Source organism: Zonotrichia albicollis, chromosome 4, assembly GCF_047830755.1.
Source record: "Zonotrichia albicollis isolate bZonAlb1 chromosome 4, bZonAlb1.hap1, whole genome shotgun sequence".
Lineage (NCBI taxonomy): Eukaryota > Metazoa > Chordata > Aves > Passeriformes > Passerellidae > Zonotrichia > Zonotrichia albicollis.
In genome coordinates, this window is record NC_133822.1 from 21,065,550 (window position 1) to 21,083,691 (window position 18,142).

The following is an 18,142-nucleotide window of genomic DNA, read 5'->3' on the forward strand; positions in this document are numbered from 1 at the left end:
TGCAGCTTTTTCCCAACTTGATGGGAGAAGCCCAAGCAGCTCTGAGCATATTTCTTTACCCCAAGGACAGATTTGCTCAACTGCTTTACCTTTTCCCAGAAATGGCAATAGTTGACCAAAGTACTGTTGTGATGACAAATGGGAAATGTAATTTGTATAGAGGCACTTGGTCCAAGCTGAGAAAATATGTGTCATTTTGCACCTGCAGCCTCTTTTTTGGCCCACAGGTCTCAAAATGCTGCTTCTGGTTTGAGGCTTGCCTCAGAGGGCACAGGCTGTCACCCCACTGTGTATTTATCACATCTTACTCCCAAGTAAGATGTGATAAATACAGAGAACTGTCATTGCATGTGCACTTCTGTTTACATACAAACCCTTATTACCGAGTAAAGGTGTTTAAATTACAGACTACTTTTTGTTTTGGTGCCTAAACATGCTTTCTAAACCAGCAAAAGTGAAGGAACCCCTCTGCATATTACTCAGTGATGCTTAGTGTTGGGCTTTTGTTTTAAAGAAGTTTGGATTATGGTACAAATACATTGCATAATATCCCATATCAGAAAAGAGACACAATGGCACAAAAGGCACAAAGGACAAAAAGACCTCAAGAGATACAAGTGAGTCTTTTTTCAGTATTTTGAAGGTGACTATGGAGTCAGAATTCTCCTTCTATGAGATCTTCTAATATGCTTCTCTCATGAATGAAGGGGTTTGGTGTCTTAAATCAGATATGCATTATTGTTATTGAATCACATGTATAAATTGTGTGCGTACTTTATAGGTAGTCTCTAGCCATTGTCCCAAAGGGGTTTATGTCAAAGGAGAGCAATGCAAACAAAAATACAAAGTTTGTATTTATGTGGAAAACTGTGTAGGAATGATAATAGAAAAATGAGATAAATAAGAAAATAAGAAAGGTAAACATGCCTCAGTATTTCTAAATTCTTATTTATTGGTAGACTGGTAGGTGTTTTGAGTATCTTGTGGAACAGTTGACTGCAAACCATATTGAATGATCCTTGTGGGAAGAAGATGTAGATGACTTTTTGGATGAAATAGTAGACACATACTGAAAAAAGAGTTAAAATAAAGGAGACTCTACCAAGCACACAAGCAACTACAAATTCTTATCCTTCTTGATGCGTCATGAGAGTGATGCAGAGAATTCACACTAACCCATGTTATGGTGCCCTGGGGATATGGACAAGAGTTTGGTGGTGTGAATGTCAGGTTGTGAAGTCAGCTGGCAATGTGCAGTAGCTTTAAGTTGTCCCAAATCCCACTGACTTACATCTTCAACCTACATTATTTTAAGAAGAGTGTGTCTCATTGACTTGCTGTGTTTAAGCTTGTAGACGTTTTTTTTCTGAAAAGTTTCTTTATCCAGTAACATTCAGTATGTTAGCATGACAGTAAGGTGGTAAGTCAGCAGGACTGACTTATAGGGATTCTTGTCCTGCTCATGGGTTATGCACTGACACTAAAGCACATGCTTAGCTCCTGTGTTTCCTTAGAAATGTATGTTAACAGCCTCTGCTCAATTCAGCTGGCTCTAAAGGAACAAGGGAAGACCATGGTGTAAAATCAGTGGAAAATGGTCTTAATACATTATTCTTCATATTATGTCCAAATTCAAATGCTGCTTGTAGGAGCTACAGGGAGAACACTGAGTTAAGTGTATTTCTTTTCTTCTGCTTTCTGCTGAAATTACTCGTGGAACAGCAGCATTTGCTTTCTTGAAGACAGGTTGTTGACATTCCTGGTGTGTCTCTGCATCCAAAAAACAATATATTGGCAACCATTTTGTATTTCAGTGGCTTGAACAACACTGAAACTATTACCTGCTTTTATGCAATAAGAATTGACTGAGGTGCACAGATTTTGTTGGCTTCTGCAGAAATTATTTGATTTTTCTGTGAATTGAGCTTCAAATACTGGTTTGGGGTTTTTTTCTTATTATTTCATTCAGTATGTAACAGTAGAATTAAAAACTCTTCACTTAGCAATATAAAATCATCTTCCTCTAAGATTTTGGCAGGTTCTGCATTTGTATACTAATGTAATTCCTTATGAATTCAGTAATTTAGACATGTTCATTTAGGTGGTGAGCTTCAGAGTAGTTTATCTCTTTCTTTTTCACAAGTATATTAAAGACAAATTAAAACCTCTAACAACTTACATTTAAATCAAGAAATCTTTGTTAAGACTGATTTTGTGCAGTGTCCTGGGTGAAGGCACTTGAGGCTGGTGAAGAAATGCTCATTTTCAGTACCTGAACAAATAACAATATCAGCACGACTTAAAAAGTGCTCTAGAAAAGATACCACATTCTTTTCTTGGTGGTAATTAATATGTGAGTAGTAGATGACTGATCGACACACGGTGTCCTGACTACCAGTCCCAAGATGGGCAGTGGTGATACAACCTGTTACATAACTTGATCTAAAGAAAAGAAAGAACTCGGCAGGTGGCACACAGAAATTTTTGAGAAAACGTTGGAAACAGTCAGGAGTAACACCATTCATTTCACTGAGTCAGTGATGTGACTGTCTTTTTTTAAAAAAAAAGCAGAGTTGTGGTTTGGTGTCCTTCAGACACTTCTCACTGAAAGTGTGGAGTTTGGCTGCTGTCATTTCTCAGTTAAGTCATAATGTTGTTGTGGTCTACAAGGAGAGGTATGAGAAGCATAGATTGTGTTTTTCAGAAAACAAAGCAGGCTTATGTCAATGTTATTTCTACAGTAATAATCCTATTATTATTTCTGTTTTGCAAATAATATTTTTAATGAGCAAATTTATAATTTTTTGAGGACCATCTTTCTGTATTCAGTCATGTATCATGTTGTATATGTATGTATTGTCGTATTTTTCTATCATGTTTTTTCATTCATGTGCACAAACACATATATACATGCATACAATCTTTGTATTGACTGGAGCTGCTAGTGCCATCTGAACTCTTTTAGCAGGAGATATCTAGAAATGTTTGGCTGTACAGAACTCTGTGAGACTTGAAACATTCAGCCCATTTCCATTCAAGTATTGGTTTGATACTGAAACTATTTTTGAAGATGAGAAGGAGAGTTTCTTTTCCAAAGAACAAAGTTAAGAGAAAATGAAATGCTCGGTCTGAATTTTAAAAATTGTCGTGGAGAAGCTCTAGAGCACATTCTGGGCCTTAGGGGCATGTAGGTTGTTGAAGGAAAGAGAACAAGAAGGTTGTTTGGTGTAAGGGAAATGCTTTTGCTGATTCTGTGGGGGACTGCCAGTTTCTGGCTTAAGTTTTAAAAGTTTAGGAAAATGTTTGCATGGGGTTGACAAAGCCCTGTTATAGATTTACCAGTTAAATTGTCAGAGGATTACACCAGTTCTGTGCTTATGAGGTCTGTAGAGCTGTACCATAAAGTGAGAGGGTTTTTCCTCTGTTGTGTTACACAGAGCTTGTTATATGACTCCAGGTGTTAAAAGTATAAAGACTGATGAGCCTCAGGTTCTTGGATGTTGTCAGCTGGCAGGAAGAGAAAGAGATAAGAGAGTGGGGCAGAGACAATGGTCCTGCCTGTCAAGGGAAGAGTAGGACCAGCTGAGGAGTTTACCTGGCTCCTACTTAAGGAAAATATAGGTTCTGTGGTGCCTGGGGTGGTGATAGCTGAGATTGGCCTGTCCTCTGTTGCCAGCAAGTGTCCATGAAACCCTGAAGTCTGAGCCACCCTAGCTGTAAACATGCATAAAAGACTCATCTTGCATCCCCTTCTCCTTTCAAGTGGGTGTTTGCCAGCTTCTTTGTGAAATGAGATGGGGATCCTGCTTTTGCAAATAGCATTCTTACATTCTGCCCCAGACTGTGCCAAGGATCCAGCAGGGTGGAAGAAGCCAAGAGGGTTTCTGTGGAAGAACTGAATTCATGGTGTTCTAACTCAAGGCTTTATTGCAACGCCTGTGTGTGAGAGGATCCAGTTGTGGTTGTTTCAGATAATCTTACAGTGAGAGTGCTGGTCCCTGCAGTACTGACAGCCTTTTAATTCTGCTGCTGTGTGGTCTGTCTGCAGATAAACATTCATGCATACATATGTTGTGGCAGATGTGCCTGGACACATAAATATATCTGTTCCTGTGGCTGTGCTTAGATAAAAGGTCATGGTGGACTGCAACTACAAGTAAGATTATTCAAAGTTTAAAAAAAAAATGAAAATTCTATATTTTTGTATGATTTTTACTCCCAAACTCAGTTGGCTAGAATGACTCCAAGATAGGTTGAAAGTTCATGCTTGAGACATGCAGCCATCTTAGTAAAACCATCCTGATAACTCCAATATTCCTGGAATGTTTGTCTCTTCAGTTGTCCTTCCTCACCCCACCCATCACACTATTCAAAAACCAGTGGTAACTTTGCAGGTTGATAAGAAAAGGGTAGAGAACCACCAGATTGATTTGTGGAAGAATTGTGCCTAGCACATGGTGAAGAATGTCATCATTTTGGGGCTAAAGGGGACTGGAGTCTGTGGAGGGGAATGTAGTGAAACAGAGGATGTGATAAGGGAAGCCTCTAAAGGTTCAAAGGAAGAGTGTCATAGACAGGAATATCTTCTAGGAGAATGGACATACCCTCAGACAGGCCCTAAGTGAGGTGGGGTAGCTAAGAAGTTTCAGTAAACAAAGTGCTGCAGGCTGGCCTGATAATTCTGACAGCAGAAGTGAAAAGTTTGTCTTCGGAAGTGTTTAAAGGAGGGGATGGGGATTTTTGGAGGGTTTTGGGGGAGAGGTTTTATTAAGTAAGCAATGTCCTGAAGAGAAGTGTTTGACATCTGAAGGGGAGAAAATTTCAGGAAGGCTTCACAAGATGACCATGACTCAAAAAATGGAGATACAGTTACACCTTCACCTAGTGTAGCTCCCTGGTGCCTTTTTGGATCAGTGGTTGCAGTTATTTGCATAAATTCAATAACTAAATCACCCATAATGCTGAATTGAAGGGACTGTTGTGAAGCCCAGGACAAACGGACATAGCAGAAGACATCCAGATTTGTTTGAATAACGAGCTTACTCATTTTGTGAGAAATTAACTCTAAAACCTCAGCAGATAAACTGGTGGCTTTTACAGAAGAGCTTTTATTGCCATCTACTGGCTTAAACAGGCAGCTTGCTCGAGTGCAAGAACCATTTGGAAAATGTTTGCTTACTGAGAAAATATTTTGAAGAGATTGTTTCAGAATATTCCTTAGGCAAGCTTATCTTTGGCATGGTATCAGAGGAGTGTGTTTGCAGTTAGCTGTGCTGGCATGCCAAGATTTATGAGAAGGGGTTCATTTAAACATCTGGAACCTGACGCACCCATCAAGGCACTCCAGCACTTGCTTCACTTTGCAGGAAATCAGCTCTGGGAGCACACAGAGGATTGTGTGCCTGTGGTGTGCAGCAGGTTTAGTGTGCATGTGCTTCAGAAGCTGGAGTTGTCAATGTTTCTTTCTGCTTTCAACTTCCAAGCGACGTAAAATTGAGTGGGGTTTGAGGAAAAACTTTCTCTTAATTAGTTCTTCAGATCTTCCAGTTACTCCAAAGCCCTCAAAAATAAGCAGAGAGTTTGAAACTTGGAACCTTGATTAAGTCTGAGTCAAGTAATTGATAAGATGAGATTAACTTTTTTATAAATACAGTTATGAAAGTAAAAGGCTGAATTCTGCGTCTTTCTCAAGCAAGATTCCCTTTGAATAAGGTCTTTAGGATAATTTCTCTAAATCCCAAAGCCTTTTGTATATTTCTCTGTCTGTTCAGTATGAAATTCCCAAGAGATTTTCAGTATTTTTCTGGAGGCATCAATACCAGCTGACAAGTCATTGCCAGGCTGCTGTATAAGTCGGATCTGCAGAGTGTTTGTCTTTCATCAGATGAACTAGGTGTTTGTACAAGCACTCCCAGATTTGGGGAGCTCAAAATGAGAAAGATCAACAGTAACAGTATTCAAATTATTTAAAATCCTGCATCCATTTTGGCTGGAAGAAATGGAAATATGACCTGGTAGTGGTAGCCATTTCAGTCTGTACACAGGTGTCTACAGCCTTGGACTCATACGAACACAAAAAGCTCCTCACATGATGATGAAATGGGAAGAAATAGCGTTAAAAACCAGTAGCAGCATCAGAAGTCTGGTTTTTAACTACATTTATTGATTTGGAATTTTAAACTGTGCATCATATACTGCAGTGAGGTGACAGAATTGTGGAGAGTTTCTTTTTCTTTTCCCTGGTGCTCTCGTGTTCCTTCCTGAGACTGCCGTGGCCTGGCCATCCTCTCAGTGGCCATTGTTTGCAGGTCTGAACCAAGCCTTTGTACTCATTGTCACTCACTGTTCCGTTTCTTGTCTTTGTTCTTTTCTCACAGCTACAGGCCCCCAGTGTGAAAGGCTTTGATTTTGCTAAGCAGCATCTGGGCCAGCACAATAAAGATGATGTCCTGATTATCCATGAGCCAGCTCCTTTACCAGGACCCATTAAGGACACAACCCCATCCGAGAACGGAGATGTGCCCAGCCCCAAATCCAAGACTTCCACAAAGCCTTCAAAGACTGTTCGACACAGAGGGAGGTCAGTTCACAGAGATAAAAACAAATTGCAGCAGACAACAGTTTATTAAGGGCTGCTGTATTTTTAGGGCAATTTCAGAACTGTTCCAGAGCTCCGGAACTCGCGTTTTCTAGTGAGCCACCACTGTTACACCTCACCATTCATTAGTACAAGGTTGTGAGAATTTAGTGTTCTTTTTTCTTTTAAAGGGAGCATACCCAGTTAAGAGGGGTATTTAAGGTACTGCTGAGCTGATTGGTCACTGGAAACATCAAGTGTATGTTTTCCAGTGCAGTCTCTTTGTGATCTGTAGCCACTAAGCCAGTGAATGGTTAAAATCAAATGGAAACCACTGACAAAGGTAATGTGTTTCCATCCCATTAATAGTGATCAATACAGGAGTGAAGAGTCAGATCTCCAAAATTCAGGGAAGATGCAGAGATATTGTTATTTACGATTATCTGCGGGGATCTTGTAGCAAATGAGTCTTATTCAGAAAAAGGAATGGTAATTCACATTTGCTGTGCAAATGGAGAAGGGTCTGAAACCATCAGCAATTCACATTTGCTGTGCAAATGGAGAAGGGTCTGTCAACCATCACCAGAATTTTCCTACCATTTTCCAATTATCACATGATATGACTGTCCCTTGCTGGAAAAAATTGTGTTTGTAGGATATATGATTTAACAAAGCTGTGCAGTAGAGATGGATCTGTGCACAAAAAAAAAGTGGGGAAAAAAATGGAACCCTGAGAAGACCCCCTCTGAACTACACTTTCCAGTGATTCTTCTTCCTCTCCCTCACTCTCACGCTTCTTTGTCTCCAGCTCTGCATTCCCTGTGCTTGTATCTATGTGGTACTGCACAGTGGCAGAGAAAAAAAAAAAAACAATCAAGAGCAGGATGAGCTGAGAAAGAGACTAATGGTGATTCTGACTGGGCTGCAGGTCTCTGCAGCACAGCTTGCTCCTCTGTTCAGCCCTCTGTGCCTCCTCTAAAATCCCAGCTGTCTTAAGATCCTTGCTTCATCTTCTCTGTGTGGGCTTCATAAAGCTCAGTTTCCCCCTTCTAGATGCTAAGCCTGTCTTCCTAAATCCCTGCAGGCCTTGTAAGTAGAAGACTGCCAGTGGTACAGTGGAAGGTGGACAAAACTAGAATATAATGGAAGAAAAATGAGCTGTACTAGTTTTGGTGTAGCTTACATAAATTGAAACAAAGTAATATAAATCTGAAAGACAAGCGTTTCTGGGTTTCTTTTTAAAAGTTCAGAAGGAGCCTAGGACAGAGATGATTGTGGATGAAGGAAAGGCATCTATATTTATATGCAGATAAGCAAAAGAAATAAGTTTAAATTTGAGGTTCCTACTGTATTTTGTCTAGAATAATTCAGGAGATTAAGCAGGAGAAATTTCAGAAGCCAACATTCTAATGTTGCACTGTAGTAGGAGGCCACCAAGTAATTCAGGTGTGATTTGCCTTTAGTGAAGGCATGCTGGCTGTCACCAAGCCCCTTTTTATTTTCCTGTGCCTTGGCATCATTTCCAGGACAATGTGCTCCATGATCTCCCTAGGCACAGAGGTGAGAATGACTGACCTGTAGTTCAGACACTTGAAATGTTTTCAGAAGAGAATCTCCCTCTTCTCCCTCATATTCCCTTGAGAACAAATCTTCCTTTAGGCTTAGCCATGGAGATGCTGCCATCATCTCCCTGCCATGCCGACATGCCCGTGTCAGCTTGTGATTTGAAACATTTATTCCCCCAGGCAGAAGTTGAAATGTGAAATGGTATCATACTGTGTTGTGTTGGGTTTAGCTGCTTGATGTTTTGTGAGGAAATACAGAGCTCAGTTCATCACAGTTCAGCTCTGGATTGTGTGCTACATGCCAGGAAATCTAGTGGTGATGTGAGTACACGTTCTGTGTCTGTAGGAAACAGCAAACAAGAACAGCTGAGTTCAGAAAGCTCAGCATCCCTGCGCTCCAGCTGGGAGTTGGACCTGTTGTTTTGACTTGAGAGTATACAAGTGCATATTCCTCATCACTTACAAGAAATGACTGATGTTGACTCAACTCTGTTTATGTTCCTATTACTTTGTGGTAATTTGGATATGCTGAGAAAGGAGTATCATGGGAAATGCAGAGCACAATGAGGTGAAACAGAAAGTCAGTAGGAGATCTGGACACAGAGCTCCAGCCTCACACTGCTGAACCAGGACAAAGATGATGGAGGTGATAGCTCTGCACACCCTCTCCCCACAGGAAAAGATGCAGTGATGCAGATCTCTAAGCTCATTGGGGACCATTTATCCTCTTTTCCCTGGTATTATTTTTTTTTAATTGGGATGTGACATTAGTACTGCAGTCCTGCAGATCAGGGCATTGTTCAGGGAGGAGAAAAAGGGAAGCTGAATTCAGAGCTGCAAGAAGTAGATTTAACTTCACTAGACTTGTCAGGCTGCATATGGTTATCTTATTCTGGGTGCTCTAGGCAGGTTGATGTTTAGCCAAGAGCCTCAGTAACCAGTTCAGATACACCCATCTAGCCCAAGAAAATCCTGCACTAATAAGGTTGGTGCACAGACATGTGCACACTCTCCATGATTAACTCCCTGCCACAATAGAATATGAGTGAAAGTGGTAGTTAGAGACACTATCACAAAGGCTGATCCCATGTGAAGAGATAGGCTTTGGTGTCAGGCAGTGGTGTGGACCCTGTTTTTTTTCTACTTATATATTATCAGAATAATTTTACAGCTGAAGATCATGGTACTTTTCTGTATTGCCTACAAAAGCTGTGAGCACTGAGATTGAGATGGTGGTTTTTTTAGATAACAAATGTTCTTAAGAATCTTGTGATTGCATGGAATAAATACATAAAAGAAGCATTTTTGAATGGCCTTACATTTGACTAGTCAGGGAAATATTCACATAGATTTGTATTGTTAGCAAGACAACACCAAGTTGGTAAGGCTGAATGTTAGACTAGTTACCTATGTGGGTTTCATATTCCTAATGTTAGACTAGTTACTTATGTGGGTTTCATATTCAATGTTAGACTAGTTACTTATGTGGGTTTCATATTCCTAATACAATTATTTTCGTTCTGAGAGGTAAATTGTTAGCTACAAATGCAGAGCTTTTTCTTGTAGTGTATTTTAAAGGAAAGATTACTTCATAATATTGTCACATGTGAACTGTGTTGCAGTCATTTTTCACACACAACAGTAGCATCTTGACAATGAATATCTAGCTATGGTAATGCATTATACATTTACTTACAAAAAGAGGAAAATTTTAGCAGACTTCACAAGGTGTTTTAGCACAGGATTCTTTGTGTGTGACAAATATGCCCCCTTGCAAATTTGTGTTACATGTTGGTTTGTTTGTTTTGTTGTGTTTGTGGCAGAATTTCGCCGTCAGATGCTGAATCCACAGCAAGTGAACAATCCAGCGGGAGAGAGACCGGAGAGGAAAGTGCAAGGCCATCAACTGCTGCAAACGAGGGCAAGCCACGCAGAGCAGTGAAGAAGGGTTTGTTTCCTTTTTTTTTCCCCCTCTTTGTGTGCTTTGGTGCTTTACTCAGGCTGAAGAGGTACTTTGGTGCTGTAACTTTCCTAAACTCATCTTTGGCCGCTGATTTTTTTGCTCCTAGCCGCACAAAATCCCTTCATATTTGGTTTAGTTTCTTCTGTTGAAACTGGGAAGCTGTACATTCCTTTCATTCCAGCAAGCTTTTGAAACAAATGGCTTAGCAGGAATGAATCTTTCCTCCTTTTGTCCCTCACACAGCCCCAGCAACTCTTGAGTCTCCCATGGTAGCAGAACTGCAGACAGTTACGTGGGCAGCAGAGGTCACAGCAGGACTTCAGACCACGGGGGTGTGTCTGTAACAGTAACTTTGAAAAAGTGACATGAAAAAAAAAAAAGACAGCAGAAAAATCAAAGTTTTACAAATGAGTTGTAATTAAATAATCAAAATGCCTGCGTGATTGTACATTAGAAAGATCAAAATTCAATGCTGCTGTGTAAATAGCACTGGTATTTTTTAATAAAGAACCATCTTGTTTCCAGTTAAAGTGCCACTATTTTTCTTGGAAGTACTCTAAAATAGATATATTTTAGATGTAGATATATATTGGATTAATAGATATATATTGGATATATTTATATATTTGAAAATATGGGAAAACATCTCAAAAGGGATTGAGTTCCTCCACTCTATCTGACTTGAATTCTGATGCTCTGTTTTAGTGTTCTCCCATTTCTGTTTACCTGAGAACTCCAGATTCATCTCTTCTTTTTCTGTCTGGCTTAAAACTTTATGTAACATTTAACATCTCCTTTTGGTGTAGAAATGTTTCATGTTGCTGCACCTGAATTACCTGGTAAAGGCAGCAAGGAGACTGTGTAAAATGTGTCCTTTCTACCTATCATGCCCTCACTGGGTAAAATGCACTATTTTTTCAGCATTTGGTGCCCCTAGTTTGCAAATCATAGGGACTATTCTTAGCATTCAGAATTTGAGGCAGTGTCTGCAGAGAGCTCTCTACTAAATGGGAGATTCAGTTCCTTTTTTGTGCAGCTGAGATTTGGCAGCCTGATCCAAGTTCATGCATTTCATTCAAAAGTAAATGCAGTCATCTTACTGCTGTGGTTTTTTTTTCCAGTTGCCATTCTAGCTAAATTGCTTGTCATAATTACTGTGTTGTCTCTTCTTTTTCCTTTATGTTGTCAGGAGCAAACAGAGTGGGTAAGTAACCAGAGCTGGTAGTTGAGTACAAATATGAATAGGGGTGTTGGGGTAACTGCAATTATGTCTTAAGGATGGAAGAGTTTGTCTTCTGAGTCTAAGAAAATAAAATTGCTTTTGAGCTATTGAAGCATAAAAAAATCTCAGTAACACAAATTATAGTAATCCAGCACATTTTTCTAATTTTTTTCCTCCCAATTCTTTCAAATTATTGAGGAAAACATCACTGTGAAAGAAGCAAAACTAATGCAGCTGTTGGTCCTGAAAACAGCTTTGTAGAAACAAGTTGGAGATAATATTAGAATTAATGTAGGATTAATTAACTGGAGCCCAAGAAAAATATGAACTGAACCTGCAAAGAAGCATAGATATTTTGTTGTGAACTCTTGTTTTCTCTGCCAGGATTGAGACATGGCAAACATAGGGCAGGAGAAAGCTGCTGCTGTCTTTGATAATGTATAACACATCTAGTGATAAAATAAGGATTGTGTCCTCTGATAGCACGGACCATCTTAGAGCAGCCACCCCTCTGTCTGTCCTTCTGTGCTCTGCTGCTTTCCACTGGTGTAATGAGTCATCAGCTGCATCCTAGGGATGTCACCTACGGGGATACAAACTGTGTGACATTTATCTCTTAATTGCATATTCTGGCATGGTTAAGATACCAGTGGATGAGTTGAAGGATCCCATGGACGTTATCTGATTTTGGATGAGGCCTTATGCACCTTGGTTGCTGTGTCTCTCAAGGGGGCAGTAACCTTTCTCTGTCTCGAGCTGTTTTGGTTTTCATGTGAAATCACAGCTTCCTGACATTTCAGTAAATGGTTTCAACTCAGGGAGCAGTGATGGACACTGATCCTGGCATGTGACCTGTATGGACTGGTTGTTAAAACATGATCTGCCCAGTACTGGGGTATTAGATACCTCTCCATTATTCTTCAGCCTCAACTGAATTATTCTGAAATCAAAATTTCATTCATGTAGTGCCATCCAATAGCTTTATAAGGAAGATTTTCTAAATGGGAATAGTAGTGTAATATAAGACCTTTGAAATGAGAAGTTGTGCTTATTCTCTATCAGAACTTCTTCAGGACCTCATTCTTAGGTTGGGTTAGAAACCATTTCTCTTTTTGTTGTATGTATACAGTGTTACTCTGTTCCTGACTTCATCTACTTTTCTGTTCTTCCATCTTGGTTTATATTTATAGACACATTGAGTGCAGACCCACAGAGAGGATTTAAAGGTCTTATGCAGCTTATGAGGGGTTTTTGTGTTTATCTTTTCTGTAAAAAGGAGTAACATGCAATGTTACTGTAAAGCCTTACCAAAATTTCAGTGGGACTTCTGTTTTACCAAATGAGCTTAAGAACCCTTTGCAGCTAAGAAGCTCCAGCCCAGCATTTGTTTATGTGTGTACAAGGGAAAATTAGGGATGAAATTACAAAGATTCAGAGTGAATGCTCAGTGTAATTGAAAATATTGGACCTTGCTAACCAAGTAATACAAAAATACCCTTACAATTTTATGTTGGAGGTCAGTGAGCCTGGGAGTGGCTGATAGAGTGAAAAGGTGAGGAAAAAATTTAGTAATTTGAAGATGAATGCAGAAGTTCAGATTTCTATTGACTACATGATTGCTCTGAGGGGTTCACACTAACTCCCTAATATATCTTGTGCCCTTTTCTATGAGAGGCAATGCTTGCACACTTCTGAGAGGTGCATGAAGATGGGGCTGTGAAGGCAACAAAGGGTTAAGATAATACAAACAGCTACAGAAAAGAGAGGGATATGTTTCATTGAGGCTTTGTGTCTTGCAAAACATTTGGGACACAGAGGTCTTGAATGGAGCTGTTTACCTTCTTTTTAAGAACACTTGTACAGAGAAATCACATTTATAAATGATGCATGCCTTTTGTAAATGTGTATGTTTGACAATGCTTTGATCAAGTCTGAGAAATAGGAATAGAAATAGGAATAGAGATAGCATAGAATTTTGCTTAACTTGTGGCCAGGCTGCTTTCCAGCCCAAAAGTAGTATGCTGTGAATATTTAAAGTATACTATCCCTTTCTTTTCCTGCTCCCTTGTTGTGCTGGAAGAGACAAAGGAGCAAGTCATCTACTGTGACCTTCCACTGAAGATAAGATTCACTCCTCTTCCAAACCCTATCCTGTCTTACCAGCACATGTTGCAACAGGATCACAGCAGGGCCTGTTTCATTTCCCTTCCTGTCTGTTGTAGGTGGATCATGTTGATCAGCAATTGATTCTGTATCAGAGCAAATTAGATTTTCCTCCTGATTTGAATACTGAGAACCACATCTCCTTATTAGACATCTGTGGGAAGATGTGGGACTATGTCCCTCAACACTGTTGTGTTGCTTCATAAGGAGAGTCACGAGTCTTGATCTCTCATTGCTTGTATTTCATGGTGAAAAGCAGTTTGAGAATGTGGCTTTATCACATGGATAAGACAAAAGTTTATTTTGAAAGTTTTCAGTAGCTTTTGCAAGCCTCATCTGCATAACAGTTTCTGAATTAGGTCTAACTCAGAAAAAAAATTGCTAAATCTGTGCTTAACTGCAAATCACTGGGGTGATCCTGTAGGTTTCAAGTCTTTTGAGGGAGATGACCCATTTCTATTGAAGTAATTAACTGTTGGCAGGACCTGGGTGCACTTCCATGCATATTTGTTTCTGTAATGTCTTTTGCTGATTGTATTCGAGTTGGTTTAACCTCTTCAAGAAATTACAACATGACAGTATTAATGCAGCTTGCTTATTATTATGTGACTATTTATCTTGTCACAGAGAAAAAAAATCTGCTTTAAAAGCATTAATCAGTAAAATGTCTGTAAAATTCTTTGTGTTTTGTGCAGATTTCTAAGGGGCTTTTTGTTGGTTCCTGTATCACTCCTATCACTTAAGAAATGCATTTTGCATTGAGACATCTTTCATTGCTCTTTGAACCCCCATTTGAGCAATTTGCATCTCCTTAAGTACTGATAAGAGGAATCATTAGCAGAATGTACTTAAACAGCTTTTTATGCAGGAAAGTAGATTGAGATTTTGGGGGTTTGCAAGTGTCAAGAGCTTGATTTACAGAATGACAGCTCACCTTCTGGAAATATAATGGGAAAATGTTTATAATTTGCAAACCACGGGGTAAACTTGTTGTACACTAAATGTGAGTCAGCTGGAAGGCCTGTAGGGCAAATTAGACACAGATGGAGAGCAGGGCACAGTTTTGTAGCACAGCATCTGTAGAGCTTAACACTTGACTGTGCTAACCCTGGCAGCACTGCTTCACTCTGTATTGGTTCTGATCATTTAGGACCTCCTCAGACCAGCAGTGGAAACGAGCAGCACTCCTCAGCCTCCATCTTTGAGCATGTGGATAGGATGTCCCGTTCCTCAGATGCCAGCAGACGTGTCCCAAGCAAGATTCAGCTGATTGCCATGCAGCCCATGGCAGCCCCTCCGGTCCAGAACTCCGTGCTCTCCGATCGGGTGGCAGAGACCAACAAAATCAATAAAGAGGTATTTCTGAAAGGGCTTTGCATGGTTTTGGAGGATTCTCTGCCTAGCCAAGTGAAAAGTAGCCAGTTTCTTGTTATCAGGAGTTCCTTGTGAATTCCTTGGCTAGTTACAGGAATAATCCTGTTTCCATCCAGAGAAATTATCTGACCTGTTTTTAAGATATACCTAAACCAAAATATGAACACAGAGAGGATCTGATGGTCAGGATACCCTTGTGTTAGCATACTTTTGCTACTTAGGACATGACTTAAAGACATGACTAAAAGACAATGTTGTGCTAATTAATGTGTGAGAATTGGAACATATGGCTCACCTTGGTTTTCATTCTACACTATTCTTTTACTTTTCTGGACTCAGGATGTTGGTTATGAAAAGAAGTTATCTCAAAACATTCTGGGGTATGAATTTGCAGCCCAGTTCATTGCTTTCAACTTCTAATGTGTTTAGCTGACAGTAAACAGACAAAATTTCCTGCTTTCTCTGAGGCTCATGTTACTATTAGCAGAATATGAGCACGTCTGGGGCATGAGGAGAGGTGATGCACCATAAACTCACATCATACACTGCCTGACAGTAGCACCTACCTGCATCCTGGTTTGGTGTGAGATAACATTTTTTCATAATTCAGAGTGGAAGATTACTCAAAGCTGTAACTGAATTTTGATTACTCAAAGGTGTAACTTTGTCAAGAATCTGTGTTTCTCAGTACCTTACTGAAGAGAGGCAGATATTTCTATCTAGGATACAGAGGCAGGAGGAGCCACAAAACAGAAATCTGTCTGTATGGGCAGAAGACATATGATTCCAACTATAAGCATAAAGAACAAATCTGACTTCTGTCCTCTATATGCTTTTATTTTTTCAGATTTTCATGAGAGAATACACCAAAATCAATTTTTATTTGGTTCTTAATTTCCTGATGTGTTCCAGAACTAGTCCAGCACAGGCAGGGCAGTAGTTGCTACCTAATCTGGTGCTCAAGTGTTTACCAGTGATAAGAATCATTTGAGTGGGTTTTGGGCCAGGACTTACAATTGTGGTGTTACAACAGCTTTACCCAGATAATGACATGTACTCCTTGAAATTTGAAGAGGTGGGAGAGAGGTATGAAAACTCAGCCTACAGGATGATGTAGAGCTGATAGTGCCATGTTCAGATGAGTATCTGGGCCCTTGTGTTGCTGCTGTGTTCCTGCATAGCATATGGCACAGCAGAGGCACTGAGTTATGAGCTCAGTTGGCGCTTGAAGTTCTTGCTTCTTATGTGATGAAGGTCATTCAAGGGAAAGGGTGGCAGATTTAAACCCTGTTGATCTGTTTGCCTAGCATAGCTAACTATGGACTGGTTAGTCTTATCTTTTCAGAGCAATGTTATGTCTGGCAGACAGGAGGAGTTTTTTGTGTTCCTCCTTTTATTAACAAACTGCCACTTCCCTCTAATTGCACCTGCTGTGCTGGCAATCACGCTGTGTGTAATAGTACATCTACCTGGGGAGACAATGGGGGGACTGCAAAATATCCAGGAAGCAAAGTGTGCTCATAAATCGTGTGACTTATTTTAGTCCTAAAGAGATTTGGGGGAGGGAGGCAGGGGCAGGCAGAGAGGTGGGGAGGAGAGCTTTACAGAAGAGCAGCAAAATCCAGTTTGAAAAGTATATAACTACAAAAATATTCCTCTCTTTTTTTTTCTCCTTGTCCTTCCTGCAGATACAAACAGCCCTGAGGCACAAATCCGAGATCGAGCACCACCGCAATAAGATCCGCCTCCGCGCCAAGCGCAAGGGCCACTATGAGTTCCCAGTGGTGGATGACGTGGTGGTGCTTGACTCCAAGGAGCAGCACAGGATATATCGCAAGGCACAGATGCAGATTGACAAGATCTTGGACCCTGGAGGCAGTGTGCCTACCGTCTTCATAGAGCCCAGGAAGAGGTAGGGGTTTCAAAGATGGAATGAACAATTTTCTTTCAGAGTCAGTGCCCAAACTGCATCAAAGCTGTCATCTAAAACTACATCTTAACTACATTAAAACTACATCTTAACTGTCAGAGCTGGAAATCATTTTGATCACTAGTTGAATTTATCTAGGTGAAAAGGATTGGGGTGTTCTAGACACTTTTATTTATTTCAGTACATGCCACAATGTTTTGATTTCAAATTATGTTTTTACAAATTCTCAGCAGTGAATTCTTGATAAATAAGCCCAAATGTATGAAAACAGTCTTAAAACAATTTAGTATTTGCTCTGCCATTTGTTTGAATAATTCTTTTGTGGTGTAGAGGGATCAGAATTGCAATATCAGCACTAAAAAAGAAACCTGCAAGTAATATATATGCAAGTAATATAACCAGCAAGTAATAATATTTTTATAAAGCAGGGGGCGGGGGGAGAGGAATATGTAAAATAAGGAAAACCTTGAACAACCTAAAAAGCATAAAGATTCTGAATATTAAAGGCAAATTCACAAATCAGTGAGATTACCCAGAGGGATTACATAAAAGGTTATAAGGCACATCTCTCAGCTTCACAGATCTGCCTTCCTGGCCTTGTATTTGCAGAGAGTTTTCCCTGTGTTCTGTTTCAAGCTTATGAATACAGGCACTGTGTTCCTGGAGCACTGGTGCCCAGTGGGTGCTTCTGCACTGATAGAAAGTAGCTTTTTTCCAGGCTGTGGGTTCCTCAGCTGGTTTGCATGGTGGGGTTAAACCCTCTTTACCAAACACAAAGCTTTGTTGGCAGTGTGATCTGTTCTGCAGCTGCAGATGTGTCACACATTGGGCTGGGGAGCTGGAACACAGGCAACCTGGACAGGTCAATGTAGGAGGGAAGTGACTCTGGACAGAATTTAGGGGAAGAATGGGATACTTCAGAGAGTTGTCAATGAGAGCGTTACTAAGAGAAGCTTGAGGAATGAAAAACTGGGGAAGGGAAGAGAAACGGGGCTGAGGCAAGGATGACTTGGAGGAAATGAGCAGAGGAGTTCTAGCTCGAGAAGAAAAATTTCAAGAATAATTGTGATTACCTTTCTCTCTCTCTCTCTCTCTCTCTCTCTTTGCTTTTTGTTTCTTTTCCTGTTAAGTTCTCGTGCAAAACGTTCTCCCAAGCAGCGCCGTCGCCATCAGATAAATGGGAGCCCAATTGATGCTGAAAAGGACAGGTTAATCACAACTGACAGTGATGGCACATACAAAAGGCCTCCAGGAGTCAATAATTCTGCATATATTGTATGTATGTCTCTTGAATGGGAGGACTGTTCTGATAATGATGACAGCTGTGACACTGGCAGGTTTTTGGCCT

General features: G+C 40.2%; 1 protein-coding gene across 4 annotated transcripts in view; it reads left to right on the forward strand.

Annotated features, from left to right (window-relative positions):
- Positions 1-18,142, forward strand: part of KIAA1549 (KIAA1549 ortholog) — a 146,858-nt gene that overhangs the window by 111,939 nt on the left and 16,777 nt on the right. For 3 of the 4 annotated variants that reach the window (XM_074539051.1, XM_074539048.1, XM_074539052.1), the window contains exons 11-16: positions 6,378-6,580; positions 9,966-10,090; positions 11,295-11,309; positions 14,641-14,846; positions 16,553-16,776; positions 17,925-18,069. In XM_074539051.1, the coding sequence (XP_074395152.1) occupies positions 6,378-6,580; positions 9,966-10,090; positions 11,295-11,309; positions 14,641-14,846; positions 16,553-16,776; positions 17,925-18,069 (918 nt within the window). The remainder of the gene's footprint in view (positions 1-6,377; positions 6,581-9,965; positions 10,091-11,294; positions 11,310-14,640; positions 14,847-16,552; positions 16,777-17,924; positions 18,070-18,142) is intronic. The other variant, XM_074539050.1, reaches the window with a different exon arrangement.